The sequence below is a fragment of the Macrosteles quadrilineatus genome, unplaced genomic scaffold (genome assembly GCF_028750875.1).
Source record: "Macrosteles quadrilineatus isolate MER2022 unplaced genomic scaffold, UCM_ALF_1.0 Scaffold_1__1_contigs__length_201487025, whole genome shotgun sequence".
Taxonomy (NCBI): Eukaryota; Metazoa; Arthropoda; class Insecta; order Hemiptera; family Cicadellidae; genus Macrosteles; species Macrosteles quadrilineatus.
The window spans coordinates 20,931,209-20,946,825 of record NW_026542594.1 but is presented as its reverse complement, the minus strand read 5'-3'; the positions used below and the strand labels follow the sequence as shown (position 1 = coordinate 20,946,825).

Sequence of the window (15,617 nt, the reverse complement as noted above, 5' to 3'; positions counted from 1 at the left end):
TATTCGATCGAGTTCGCGATCCAGCATAATCGGACCATGGGAACAGGGGTTTATGGGGGGTTTTATGGGGTAAAAATGTGTTTTTCCCATTTTTTACCCTAAAAACAAAAAATTTTGCAATTTATTTCTAAACCGTTTTGTAGAGCTTAAAAAAAGAAATAATTTAGTATATTGAAGCGCTGTTGTATGCCTAACGGTCACGGAGAAAATTCAAAAATAGTTTAATTTTAAATTCCCATGTTATTCTTATGGAGAAAATAAAAATTGTTGTAGTTTACTTGTTTATGGATATATATTGATAAAATTTGGCAAATTTATTTATTTCATCCCATACTATTCACGTATGGTCAAAAAACACTTTTTACCTTCCCCGTAGCAGCAAACCTAAGCACTTGTTAAATTTAATGTTATTTAAATAGGGAATAAATAATATGTCTTATTTATGGAAATATCTGAGTAAAAATGTAATCAGACAAGTTGAAATTTGCTTAGTCTGCAGGTTTGCTGTGGCGGGGGCTTATTCCCCATATGGGAAATTCGCTAAAAGAAAAGAAGAAAACTGGAAATGGTATATCACCGTCTCCAAACAAAAAGGTTCAGGAATTAGTTGCTGGAGAAAAAATTTCACCTAACATAAGAAGAAGACTTTTCGTTGGGTATGCTTTAGAAAAGCAATTAACCGAAAATATTAAGCGGGTGAAAGCAAAAGGAAGAGATACGCACATAATAAACAGAATTATTGGAAGTAGCATTGTAAGGAAATATAAAATTCAAAATGAACTGAAATCTATTATTCCTTACAGTTATACCCGCAAAAATAACAAAAGTGATGATGACAGCTTAACCTATAAGAAGAAAACATACAACACAGTAAAAGTTCTTGAAGCTAGACAGATAAAAAAATTCTTTGAAGGAGACGACGTTTCTAAAATGTTACCTGGAAAAAAAGACTATGTAAAACGAGGTGGCGTAAAAAAACAAAGGAGACTTTTGCTAGACAACTTAAAAAATCTATACCAAAAATTCAGGAATGAAACCAACTGCAGCATTTCGTATACAACTTTTACAAGGTGTAGGCCGTATTGGGTTACCCCTCCAACATCAAGAGATCGTGACACCTGTGCGTGTATTAAGCACGAAAACGTCAATTTGTTGGTTTCTGCTTTGAAGAAAATGAATGCTATAGAATACAAGGATACTTCAGAACTTATTAAATCTGTAGTATGTTCTACTGAAAGTGAAGAATGCATGACGAGCAAGTGCACCAAATGCAAATCATTAGACATTTTATATACAATGGAAGATGAAAATGTTCATGTTAACTTCTTTAAATGGACTTCAATCACTGAAAAGAGAGTAATAAAGGACGAAGAAAAAAATGTCAAGCGAACAGTTAAGTCTACAATGTCAGCAAATTTAGCTGAAGTAAAACTTCTTCTCAAGTCACAAGTCAATATGTTGAAAGAGCATATATATTTTATGAAGCACCAAACAAAAACTCTGAAGGCTACGACAGAAAACCTTGACGAGCACACAATTCTATACCAACTTGATTTTTCACAAAACTACGTGGCCAAATGCAGCACAGAAATTCAGTCTATGCACTTTGGTGCTTCCAAAAAGCAACTTTCTCTTCACACAGTCGTACGCTACCATTTAGAAGACAATGTCGTAGCAAAGTCGTTCTGCACCGTTTCCGAAAATTTAGATCACCATGCCCACGGTGTGTGGGCTCACTTCACACCTATTTTAGAACAGACTGCTGAAACCTTCCCCGAAACAAAGAACATAGTGATATTTTCAGATTCCCCGTCGTCCCAATACAGAAATAAGACCAACTTGTATTGCATGGCCAACTTTTTACCGTCTATGTTTAAAAAGCTTGAAACTTTCTCGTGGAATTTTTCTGAACCTGGCCACGGGAAAGGTTCAATGGATGGTGTCGGCGGCTCGTTAAAACGTAATGCTGATAGCTTTGTTCTCCATGGAAAAGATATTACGAGTGCATCGGATTTCGTTTCCCTTTTTCAAAACAGCAAAACGACAGTAATTGAAGTAACTGACGACCAAGTGAAACACATGAAATCATCTATCCCTAACAATATTAACACAGTTAAAGGGGTCATGTCGGTGAAACAGATAACTTGGGGAGTTGATGGCGATTTAAACCTAAGAAAGCTGTCTTGCATGACTTGCAAACCAGGTATAAAATGCAAGCATTATCATTTGAAAACAATCGATAACTTAATCAATGGAAATATTAATGCAATCCAAAACACCAAGATAAAGTCTAAACCAACAAAACAAAAGAAAGGAAAAATTAGAGTGTCTGAAGTGTATACAAGTGGGAGTGGTTCGGAAGATGAAGAACCAGTTGGAGTTGAAACTTCAGTTGTTATTCAACCATTTGATTATGATGCAGTGAGTGAAGGTACTCACCTTTTGGTAACATTTACACTGGAAAGAAAACCGTTGAAAATGAAAAAGTATGTTGCAGTGGTTCAAAAAGGAATTGACAGTGAAAGAGAAGTCAACGTCATGTTTATGAAGCGGCCATCGCCCAAAGATAAGACACTTTTTTATGCAGATGAAACTGACATTTCTTATATAACTTGCGATCAGATTAGTGGAATACTGCCCAACCCAGAAATGGTTGTTATGGGCGAGAGAATCTTTTATAAGTTTCCTGGGCCAATAGATTTGTAAATCATCAAAACCCACTTTGAGTTCTTACTTAAATGACTAATACTTTTTCGTGAGATAGGCCTATAGTTTTTATATTTTTGAATATTGTTAACTCATTGTATGCAAGTCCAATTATTGTTTTGTTGCCCATTGTTTGCCTTATAACTTGATTTACCTAAGGATATATGTTCCTTTTACTTTTGTTTTTAAGAACATTAGTGTGAGATTCCTTGTATTTTTGTAAAGTTTGAAAGTTAAGGGCTATAGAATATTTTATAAGTTTCCTGGGCCAATAGATTTGTAAATCATCAAAACCCACTTTGAGTTTTTACTTAAATGACTAATACTTTTTCGTGAGATAGGCCTATAGTTTTTATATTTTTGAATATTGTTAACTCAATGTATGCAAGTCCAATTATTGTTTTGTTGCCCATTGTTTGCCTTATAACTTGATTTACCTAAGGATATATGTTCCTTTTACTTTTGTTTTTAAGAACATTAGTGTGAGATTCCTTGTATTTTTGTAAAGTTTGAAAGTTAAGGGCTATAGAATATTTTATAAGTTTCCTGGGCTAGATTTGTAAATCATCAAAACCCACTTTGAGTTCTTACTTATGCCTAAATACTTTTTCGTGAGATAGGCCTATGGTTTTTATATTTTTGAATATTGTTGTTACCTCATTGTAGGCAAGTCCAATTATTGTTTTGTTGCCCATTGTTTGCCTTATGACTTGATTTTCCTAAGGATATATGTTCCTTTTACTTTTGTTTTAAGAACATTTAAGTGTGAGATTCCTTGTATTTTTGTAAAGTTTGAAAGTTAAGGGCTATAGAATATTTTATAAGTTTCCTGGGCTAATAGATTTGTAAATCATCAAAACCCACTTTGAGTTCTTACTTAGGCCTATGCCTAAATACTTTTCCGTGAGATAGGCCTATGGTTTTTATATTTTTGAATATTGTTGTTACCTCATTGTAGGCAAGTCCAATTATTGTTTAGTTGTCCATTGTTTGCCTTAGAACTTGATTTTCCTAAGGATATATGTCCCAGACAGCACACTTTCTCCTCAGGACATCCCACGGATATTGCGACAGGATATGCAAGATATCCCATAGTGGTCCTATGGTCAACTTGGGATATCACAGGATATCCACAGGAATGCCTAATGTCCCCGCCCGGGGATGTCCTACGGATAAGCTCACACGCATATCCGTGGGACATCCGAGGTCATCCCAGGGTAGTCCTCAGGACATTCTCAGGACATATGGGACTACTATGGGATGTCCCTGGGATAAAGTGTGGTCTGGGCCTGAACATAAAAAACACAAAATAATATAGATTTAGTATGAAAAGCTTAATTATAAGTTTAGTAAATTGATTAAATAGTTAATAAACACAAATTTTGAAGAAAAAACCAGAAAAAAGTTTTTGGCCCAGACGGGTTTCGAACCTGGTACCTTCGCCTTGTGAGCCTCTTACCTTACCTCCTGAGCTATCTGCGCTTGTTGATTATGGGTGTTTTCAAGTGGTTAAAGAGTAGCCGACAGTTGCAATGGTCGCAATACTTAGAATATTTTTGATACTACAGTATAGGGATTCTGTTAATCTGTTTAGGCCTCAAGTAGTTGAATTGTTTTTCTGGTAGTTGGAGAGGATACTGGTATTTGAATATAGATTATTTAATCACCATTAGATTAGCACTGTAATAATTGATTGTTATTTGATTAAAATTAGTTTTTTGTTGTTTTATTAATTTAAAGTTAGAATTAAATTCACATTCCACACAACTATGATAGAACTCTAGTTTTCCTGAACTCAGTGGTAGTAATATGTCAGTAAAGTAAAGTCATCCCTTGCTAGCCATAGTATTAATAAGACATATTTTCAATCTGGGAAACCTTAAACTTTTAAAATAAATTATAAAACCTCAACATCTTAATGCGTGGGAATCTTATTTTTAGAAAAAAAAACAGACCAAAATTATTTGTTAAATAATGAAGACGGCCCAATTATAAATTCGGAATTACTGAAAATAATTAAACATCAAGAACAACACTGTAACATATCCAAAATTCAAAAGATTAATTTTTCTAATATTATTTTTTATTTTTCCAATATCCTTTAAATCATCTGTTTTAACTTTGTTTAAAATTAATTTATTAAGTAAATATTTACTTTTTGTACTAGTGTAAACACAGCCTGGAGATGGAAACCAAGTTTCTGAAAGCACTAGTGAAAAAAACAAATTATTATATATTGGCCTTGTTGAACATTTAAATTTAGATATACTGTACATTTCATCAGTGGTAGTATTTTTTTTCTTCAGTTTGTTACCGGGACATTACGGGACATTACAGGATATCCAGTGGATTTTGTACATGTCCCGGGATGTCATGGGACATTCTGGGATATCCTATGGCATTCGTACATATCCCGGGACTTTACAGGATATCCTGAGGTTAACTTACAAATCCCGGGACATTACGGTATATTGTAGGATATCCTGTGGATTTCGTACTCGTCCCGGGATTTTGCGGGATATCCTGAGGATAGCGCACATATCCCGAGACATTCTCAGGACATATGGGACTACTATGGGATGTCCCTGGGATAAAGTGTGCTGTCTGGGGTTCCTTTTACTTTTGTTTTTAAGAACATTAGTGTGAGATTGAGGAGTTTATTTTCTATTAGTCTTGTACAATGAAAAATAAATATATTTTGAAAAGATCGATGTGTTATATTAATTTTCATTTTGAAAAAACAAACCTATGATAGTTTTAGACTATAAAATAGCCTTTCTTCCCACATTCAGTAATTGATAGTGTCTTTTCGGCAACGACATTGTGTCTTTTCTCTAACGGTAGAGTCCTCTCGCTAACGATTGTCCTTTCGCTCACGGCCGATTTTTCGACTTTTGAAAGACTTTATAATGAATTAAAATTTGTAAATTTTGTTTGGAATAAATGTAATGACTTTATTATTCATGTATAAGTAGTATTTAACGAGGTAAAAAATTTCTCATGCATCTTATTGCTAATGTTTCTTTTTATTTTAGCTCCTAAAACTAAAAACACATACAAAAATAGGTGTAAATAAAACAAAAACAAACAGATTTTAATTTAAATTGATTTTTTATTGCTATCCAACATTTCTTTTTCACACAACACGTCATTTACAGTTTCATATTGATTATTAGAGTAATTAAACAATTTTAAACTTGTGTTAGCGAGGGGACAGCTTTTCAGGACCCTGCAAGATAAAAAAATCTGTAAAAAATAGAAAAATAGAAATTAAGCTCTGCTGACATTAAAGTCTTGTTCTTTTCAATATTTTATTTATGTTTACTTAATAAATTATTAAAAAATTAAAACATTATTTATTTTTTCCAACTTTTTGCAATTTGTTCTCAATTCAATAATGACCCTTATAAACTTTTGTTTGTCAAACAGGTTTAGTTGTACCGGTACAGTAATATTGAAATGAAACTGTTCTAAACTAACCTAATTAACCAAGCTTGCTGTAACATTTCAAAATTCCGTTTGATAGCCTATTCCCCATATGCCTTTTCTGTTATCAAACAGAATTTTGAAACGGTAACTTAGCCTACAGCAAGTTTGGTTAGTTTAGAATAGGTAGTTTCATTTCCTAATACAATATAAAGGCTATTATTTTACTCAAACAAGGTTAGTTCTTAAGGGTACAGTTTCTTAACTCGGCTATGCTAATATCGATCGAAATCATCAAATTGAAAATATTGATTAATAATCAATATAAAAAAAAAAACTTATATCTATTATACCCCCGTCGCAGCAAACCTGCAGACTTAGTGAATTTCCATTTGTCTGATTAGATTCACACTAAAATGTCTCCTTAACCCTCCGAGTGTCCATAGTTTAGGCCTTAATGTCTGCCTATTTTTGGCGCATTTGCAAGGTTTTATTAAAACGGATCTGAGAAGCTTAAAACAATGTTAATTCTACTGTTCTATATACCATTTGCTTTGGAAAATCATGGGCTTCAATATTATACATAAAACATAAGGAACATTTGTTTCAAAAAAATTTTTTTGGTAAAAACAAAATATTTTCGAAAATTAAAAAAAAAAAATAAGTTCGTGCTTAATGAAATTGTATAAATTATAGGCCTATAAATATTTGAAAATAGCCACTTTGTTCTAAATTTTATGAGGATTACAAATATATAATAATATAAGGAAGTAGATTTGCAAATAAATAAGCTATGGGCAAAAAACAGATTTCAGTACATAGCGTTTGCTAAGAATGCACAGCCTAAACATAGCTAGGAATCTGGCTGATAATTTACATCAATATCACTACCTACTTCTTCAGGATCATCAACCAGCCCTTCAAAATCACTTAAATCTTCTTATAATGCACCACGTATATCACTACTTTTGATTTTTAACACTAAAACAATGATAAATGTAATAAAACACATCAGTCATCGGTCCGAGGTTAACCAAGCTGTTTACAAATATGCACGTCAGCTGTCTGCTACAATATTTTCGGAACTAAAATGAATAGCGCTTAGAGACAGACCTCCGGAGAAAGCTCTGAATCTAACAAAAAGAACGATACCTAACTCGATCCAGTTCAATCCGATTCAGTCAGTCATAGAGCCTTCGCCGTACAAACGATGTTCGTGTGTCGAAAAATCGACAAGTGACACTACACAAAGTGTGTCGTGAGTCGATTTTTCGACAAGTGACGCTCGGAGGGTTAAAAATATCACATTTATTCCCCATTTAAATAGAATTAAGTTACTTTAACAAGTCTTTAGGTTTGCTGCAACAGGGAGGATGAAAGTGTTTTTGTTCTAAAGTGTTAATAGGCTACTGTAGTTTAGTAAGAAATGAATGTAGGCCTATATTTTCCAAATTTTTTCAAAATGGGTCAATCCATATCAAGTGATCCAGCAGGGGTTGCTTGACCATTTTTAAAATAAATAATATTTTTATCCTAGATACCTTTAAGGCTTGTGCCTTATATAAATATACTAACACAAAATAAGGTAATTAAAAGAAGAGATTAAATCATGAAACACTTTTGTATTAAGAAAGAACTACAATAAAAAATGAAATATAATATCGTTTACAAACAGTCAGCTCATCATATGATAATTTGTACATTCAAAGTACAGTTGAGACAGTAAATAGCAGATTCATAATTAATGGCAAAACTATATAGCCACACCTTTATCAATTCTGGGTTCAAAAGTGATTTTACATTTTTTAATCTCTTTTGTTACTTCTACGGCGGCCATTTTTGTTTTGCGGAACACACAAATTTTTGCTCATGTAAGGGTTTGCGTTAACTTGCATAACTCAGTAACCATGAACACTAGAGGGATGAAAAAAAGTTAATTTAATTTGGAAGAAACAGCTTAAATATAATATTATGTTCAGCACCTACATATTTATTGAAATGTGTATCAAACAGTTTTCAACCCATCTCAACATTTCATAAGGAAACGGAAAAATTTCAACTTTTGAAGACGTATTACCGTTGGATTGAATAAAATCTCAGACTTGATTTTTTGTGTGTGTATAGCAACTCAGTAGAACTGTTTGTATTTTAAATATCAACCCTAAAACTTAATTCCTTTAAAAGTTATCATTTTTCAAAAACTGAATTTTTTTGAAAATTCAAATTTTGAGTCTCAATATGTTTGTTGGGACAAAGTTTAAAAATCTGAAATTTTTACCAAAAACCCCTCTTATGGTTGTTATACTTCTGTATGAATTTCATCTTTGAGATTTACTTTTATGCTAAGTTACAGTATCATGAAAATCACAAAAAACCCATAAGCTCGGCCAACGCGGCTAGTACTGTAGGTAGCTTAAAGATTAATTTATAGTGTAGGTAAGTATTTTATTTAATGTAAACTTACCTACTCTAAAGTAATGTATAGCTTTTTCTAACAAATTTCTTGTCTTTGTGAAATTAAAAAAAAATATCAGATTAAGCTTATTTTTATTCAGGTTTACACAATTTTTTTCAATAAATTATTTTTACCTTAAGCTTATTTAAAAATTTACTGAACCACTTTTATTTTAATAAAGAATATTAAAAATTTCATATACAAAAGCTGTTTGAAAGAAAAGTTCTTAAAGATATATATACAACTTTTTTTACTTGTTAGTGTTTTTTGTTCTACTTCATTAAGAAGTTTGGATATTTCTTTATTCAGTTCAGGGGTGATGTTGCATGTCCTTCCCGTGGTTGTTGTCAGTTCCAAGAGATTTAATTTTCTCACAACTTTGTTTATAGGCACCCAAGCTTGATCTTTCTCATGTTTTTTTTAGAGGCGGTTGTTGCTCTTGCTGGATCTTTATTTTGGTCACTGATGTCAATCACCTCTGCCACCCACCACCGATTGTCATACACACATGCAATAGAGTCTTTTGTATGAAGTGTTAATTTTTACAGCTTTTTATGTTGAACTAGCAGAGTACCCGTTCTTCGTACGGGGTTGGCATATAAGTTTAAAATGCGTAGTGCACTTATACTCAAGCTTTGCGTTTGCAATGGGGGAGGGGACACAGTTTGATAAAATTTACTTCTTTAAATTGATGGTATACTATAGTATTACACATCTACCAACCATTAATGTTCTACCACTTCACCTAAACAATAAAGAAAAATAAATTATTAAACATTCGCAAAAATCACAAATTATTCATGACATAAAAAAATAACTGTAAACAATCCTACTTTGACAGTTCTCATTGTGTTGTTGCTGCTTAGTTCAAATTAGCTGTACATCAATGCAAAAATAATTATAGTGCTGCACCCTGTAGGTAAATCTAATAACTTTTTAATGCTTTTGTATTTCATAGAACCAACTTTTTTAGTTGAAACAGCTGACTAAATGCTTTAATTCTCTTTAAATATGAATACACTTTAGGTTAACATGGGGAACTGCAGAGCCACTGGGGCGGAGCCCGAAAGGATTTTTGAGATAATAATAGGCTATAGGCCTACCTATATGTTAATCGGGAATGTAAGCTATTATCATGCCAAATTTCAGCCCAACCCGTCCAGTAGTTTATGCGTGATTGAACTTCAAACAATCAAACAAATAAACAAACAAACACACAAACTTTCACATTTATAATATTAGTAAGATGAACTTCATATTCAGTTGCTAGTAAGGTTATGAAGCATCTAGCATTACTACTGTCCGGTACAGGAATAAAACAATGTAAGCTACATGTTCCAGTAATCTTTAAACAGTTCTCAAATCGATCCAGGAGTTTGTTGTTTAGTGTTGAGTGATTTTTTTCATCTGGTATGAAAATGAGTTAGGGTATCTTGTTATGAAATTCTGTGTTTTGTGACTCATTTACGACTTCCTGTGGGGACTGGAAACAGTATCGGTTCCCACAGAATATGAGTTATTCCTTTTCAAAATACCATAGCCTAATAAACACTTTTTATTGATTTATGTTACGAGTTACGGTACATTAAATCTGAATGGAAAATCAATTTTGAGACCTCAAAATAAATATAATTGACTAAGTTTTATTTAAATTGAATGACAAATAAAACTTAAATTCCGCAGGATTTTATTTATTTTTAGTAGGTACTGTACAAATAATTTGTACTTTGGGTAGGCCTATACAAAGTTTAAGTTAAAAATCTGTTTTTGATTTTTTAAATGTAGGCCTACATTAAAAGATAAGTTAACATAAAATCAAATAATTACCTACACTTATAAATTAATCTTTAAGCTACCTACAGTACTAGCCGCGTTGGCCGAGCTTATGGGTTTTTTGCGATTTTCATGATAATGTAACTTAGCTTAAAAGTGAATCTCAAAGATGAAATTCATACAGCAGTATAACAACCATAAGAGGGGTTTTTGGTAAAAATTTCAGATTTTTAAACTTTGTCCCAACAAACATATTGAGACTCAAAATTAGAATTTTTCAAAAAATTTCAGTTTTTGAAAAAAGATAACCAACTTTTAAAGGAATTAAGTCTCAGGGTTGATATTTGAAATACAAACAGTTCTACTGAGTTGCTATACACACACAAAAAATCAAGTCTGAGATTTTATTCGTTCCAACGGTTACGCCTTCAAAAGTTGAAATTTTTCCGTTTTCTTATGAAATGTTGACATGGGTTAAAAACTGTTTTTGATACACATTTCAATAAATATGTAGGCTACTGAACATAATATTTAGGCTGTTTCTTCCAGATTAAAATGCTTTTTGTTTCATCCCTCTAGTGTTCATGGTTACCGAGTTATGCAAGTTAACGCAAACCCTTACATGAGCAAAAATTTGTGTGTTCCGCTGAACAAAAATGGCCGCCGTAGAAGTAACAAAAGAGATAAAAAAAATTAAAAATCATTTTTGAACCCAGAATTGACATAGGTATCTAGGATAAAAATATTATTCATTAAAAAAATGGTCAAGCAACCAATTATTTTATTTCTGGATCACTTGATATGGATAGACCCAAATATGTCCATAAACAAGCAAACTACAACAGATTACTTATTCTGCATAAGAATAACATGGGAATTTTTAATTTACAATTTTTAGGAATTGAATTTTCTCCGTAACCATTAACTTAGGCGCATAACAACGCTTCAATATACTAAATTATTTATTTTTTTAAGCTCTACAAAATGGTTTGGAAAGAAATTGTGAGATTTTGTATTTTTAGGGTCAAAATGGGTAAAACCTATTTTTACCCATTAAACCTTGTTCCCATAGTCCGATCGTGCTGGTTCGCGAACTCGTTTGAATAAATGTAGGTTTACCTACACGTTTGTACTAAATTTCATCAAAATCGGATCATTTTTGCTTGAGTTATCGTGCTAACTGACACACACAGGGGCTATAGGTATATAAGTTATATGAATTTGAACGGATGGTGTTTTTGGCCTCTAGGGACCTCAAAACAAAAAAGTTAATCGGTCCCGGGTCCAGGTTTTACTGTGAGTACTAGGCTACGGTAATAGCTAAATTCATAATGGGAAATTCGCTAATAAAATTAAACTATCATAACCTAACCTAACCAACCGAACTTGCAGATAGGCCTAGGCGTAGTGAAAAAATCGCATGATGAAGGTTTACTAATCAAATTGATAAGTTACTTTTAATCGATATTAGCATAGCCCAGTTAAGAAACCGTTTACCTACCCGTTATTAATTTGTAATTTAAATGCGTTTGAAGATATTAAAGTAGAAGGAAACTGATCGTGAGGTAAATAAAAAATATTGATACCAGTAGGCTATATTGAGAAGAAATCATTGATAATAATAAATATTCCCTTTAACCAGGAAAGTAGGCCTAATACTGTATAAGTTTTGATACAAATCTAGACATAACTTTGGTAATACAGAATAATAAGTACGCAGTTAGCCTAATTTATGTGTGAATAACCTGTTATTTCAAATCGAGTGAATAATTCAAATAAACAGGGCGATAGGCTATACCCAGTAATTTACCTCAAATGAATGTACCAGTAAGTATTATACTTATGGCTGCACTTTACTTGACGTCCTACACTCATTTGAATGAAAATATCGATCGATATATCGATTAATCTATTGCTTCATTCGATATATTGTTTGGTTAGTTAGGTAAGGTTAACCTAACCTAACTAACCAAACGATATATCGAATGAAACAATCGAATGAAAATATCGAATCGAAAAAACAATCGAATGAGTGTAGGACGTCAAGTAAAGTGCAGCCATACTTATGTTTATTATAACAAAAAGTTCCGGTGGCAACAACAACAGAAAGGATCAATGATTGGCTGATGGCTGAAGCTGACACATGAAGTTCGAATTAGACCGGCTAATAAGCATAGGCTTAGCAAATCAGAAAATTAGATGCGAGCCACATTGGCTATTGGAAACAGTGTTGTATACAGTTAATTAGACTGTAGATTGTACTTTTAAAGTAACATAATTTTTATTTATCAGAATGATAACTAGGCCTATAACTTTTGGTAGGGTAAACTAGGCTACATTGCATGAGATACCCCCAAAGTAGTGTTACGATGAATGGATGGAATTAATTACAGACTTACTTCAAGAAATTACTTTATCTTTGTGAAACCAATAGTCTAAGTCATTTATTTGCTCTTATCGTATCATTATCAAAATGTTACGTAAAGCATCAACATTACCTGGACAGAAAATAACGCGAGCAGAAAACCACGACGCCATGTTCAGTTCACAGACACCAGCAGCATCCAGCGACCAGCACAGCACCAGGTCAGGCCACCACACCACACACGACACCAACCAAACGAATTCTACCGAGTGAGTGAGTGAGTACCGTACCGACCGAACAATGTTTTATGTATGACCGAACCAACAACAACCACTACCACACAAACTTCTTACTTTTTTCTTAAGCTTAGGTACAAGAATGGTACAAGCAAGGCCCCACTAGAAAAAAGGGAGGAAGGTATGCAAAAAAACAAATTAGCAGGTTAGTTATGTTTTATCATAGATAAATCATACTCCCGACTCCCTTAGGTTTTATCTAATCTATGGTTGTAGTGTAGTTAGTAAGTAGCTAGCTAGCTATAGCAAAGAAGCAGCCGACACTTCGATTCGATTCGACTTTCTTTTCTTTTCTACTACTCCAATCAAACCCATCCCAACCAGCTGATCCAGTAAAAAAAACGGGTGATCTTCGCCCAGTAAGCCAGTCTGGGAAAACAAATACGAAAATGATGAATACATTGATTATCAATCTTCCTAGATGTATAATAAACTAGGATTGCTTTCGTAGCAATGAAAGCCAGTCGAGTGGAGCAATCATGTTTCATGATTTTTAATAAAGAAATAAATAAAAAATGTTAATAGATATAATACAAAATACAAATGTTCCCACACACTGCACTGCTAGCCTTTAAACTACTTCCTTCACCACTTCCAACGTTGTAGACCTGTTGTTTCCCTCCCTTCCCATCGCATTTTAGGATTGCAGATACATTAATCTAACTGCCACAGACGGTTCTCACACTTCCAGACTGTTCACCTTTACTCGCTGCTTCCTTCGCCACTTCCTACGTCTTGAACCTGATTCCCTACATTCCCATGGCATTTTAGGATTGAAGATACTGTACATTAATAAAACTGCCACAGACGGTTCCCACACTCCGGACTGTTCGCCTTTACTACTTCCTTCACCACTTCCTACGTCTTGGACCTGTTTCCCTCCCTCCCCAAAGCATTTTAATACTTTACATACATTGACGCTCAATTATAATGCGAACCACGGGAATGGAATAACTCGGAACTCGATTGAACTTGAACTGCCGTTTGGTTTAGCATAGATAAAACATACTTGAGGAGTGTTTTATCTATGGGTTTAGTATCTGAGGTCGTACTTTGCGTGCAAAAATTAGTGTAAAGAAGTGCACTTTATCAAGGTAACTATAGGAAAATAACTATTTCCATTGGAAATATAACTATTGAATAATAACTTTAAACTATTGAACTAAATTATTGAAATAACTATTTAGGAAAATAACTTTTGAAAAAATAAAATTAAAACAAAATAGGCCCCCCGCCGCAGCAAACCTGCCGTCTAAGCGAATTTACATTTGCCTGAATTGATTTTCAATACATCTATTATTATAACAGTAGGTTTAACGAGTATCTAGGTTTGCTGCTACAAGGAAATTAAAAGAGTGTGTTTTAAAGTAAAATAACTAGCTGTGTGCCCGTTCTACGCACGGGGATCTTATCGTAGTCAGTTGAAACCTTCTTATATTAAGAACAGCAGTTGGTTTGCATATTTTCAGATATGCTGGCGAATTCAACACTACCATACAGAAATCAGCCTGGGAAGCAACTCCAAAATCTAAAATCTGTGTCTCAAAATCAAATAACTACCCAATTTATATTAAGAAGAAAGTAGCAGAAAAACGTAGACTACGGAGAATTTGGCAAAATTCACGCGACCCTCTTGATAAAACTCGTCTAAATCGTGCAGCTCAGAAATTAAAACGATGTTTAGTGGAACTGAAAAATACATGGTTTGACGATTTTACGAAATATCTAACCCCAACTGAAGCAACCGAGTATTCTCTTTGGAAGTCTACTAAATATATTTAACGTCCAGTTCAACATGTACCTCCAATTCGGAAACCTGACGGGTCCTGGGCTAAAACCCCTGAAGAAAAAGCGAAGGTTTTTGAAGATTACTTTTCTGATGTACCTATTTTAAGCCTATTACTCCGAATCCCCCCCAATGACGAAAGTGAAGTTTACGAATTTTTGGATGCACCAAATCAGTTGTCACTGCCTATAAAATCTTGCACTCCTTCAGAGGTTTCAAGAATAATTTTAAAGGAAATCAACCCCGTGAAAAGTCCTGGGTACGATCTCATCACTGGAAAAATTTTAAGAGAACTACCCCGTAAAGGCATTATGTTGTTGACATTTATATTTAATGCTATGTTACGATTGGAATATTTTTCTGTTCAACTGAAAATTGCACAAATAGTTGTTATCCCAAAACCAGGCAAACCACTAATGACGCATCTTCTTGCAGACCCATAAGCTTGCTTCCTATAGTATCAAAGTTGTTTGAAAAGGTAATACTTAAAAGGTTAACCCCCACTGTTGATGAATTAAACTTAATACCAGATCATCAGTTCGGCTTCCGCAAACAACATCCCACCATTCAACAAACTCACCGATTAGTGGATATTATAAAAAACACATTTGAGAAAAACAGTACTGTTCTGCTGCATTTTTGGATGTCCAACAGGCGTTTGACAAGGTGTGGCATGTCGGACTTCTGTTTAAACTCAAAACCTCTCACCCTCACTCTTTGTATAACCTTCTGAAATCATATCTGACCAATCGATATTTTCAAATAAAATTCGATAATTCGTTTTCTGATATGAAGCCGATACAGTCTGGA

The 15,617-nt window shown here is 33.5% G+C and overlaps 1 protein-coding gene across 1 annotated transcript in view; it reads right to left on the bottom strand.

The window, feature by feature from the left end:
• Positions 1–13,209, bottom strand: part of LOC129004877 (elongation factor Tu, mitochondrial-like) — a 90,006-nt gene extending 76,797 nt beyond the window's left edge. Inside the window, exon 1 of the mRNA XM_054433574.1 lies at positions 12,859–13,209. Coding sequence (XP_054289549.1) covers positions 12,859–12,898 — 40 coding nt within the window. The 5' untranslated portion in view covers positions 12,899–13,209. The remainder of the gene's footprint in view (positions 1–12,858) is intronic.
• Between the last annotated feature and the right edge of the window lie 2,408 nt (positions 13,210–15,617).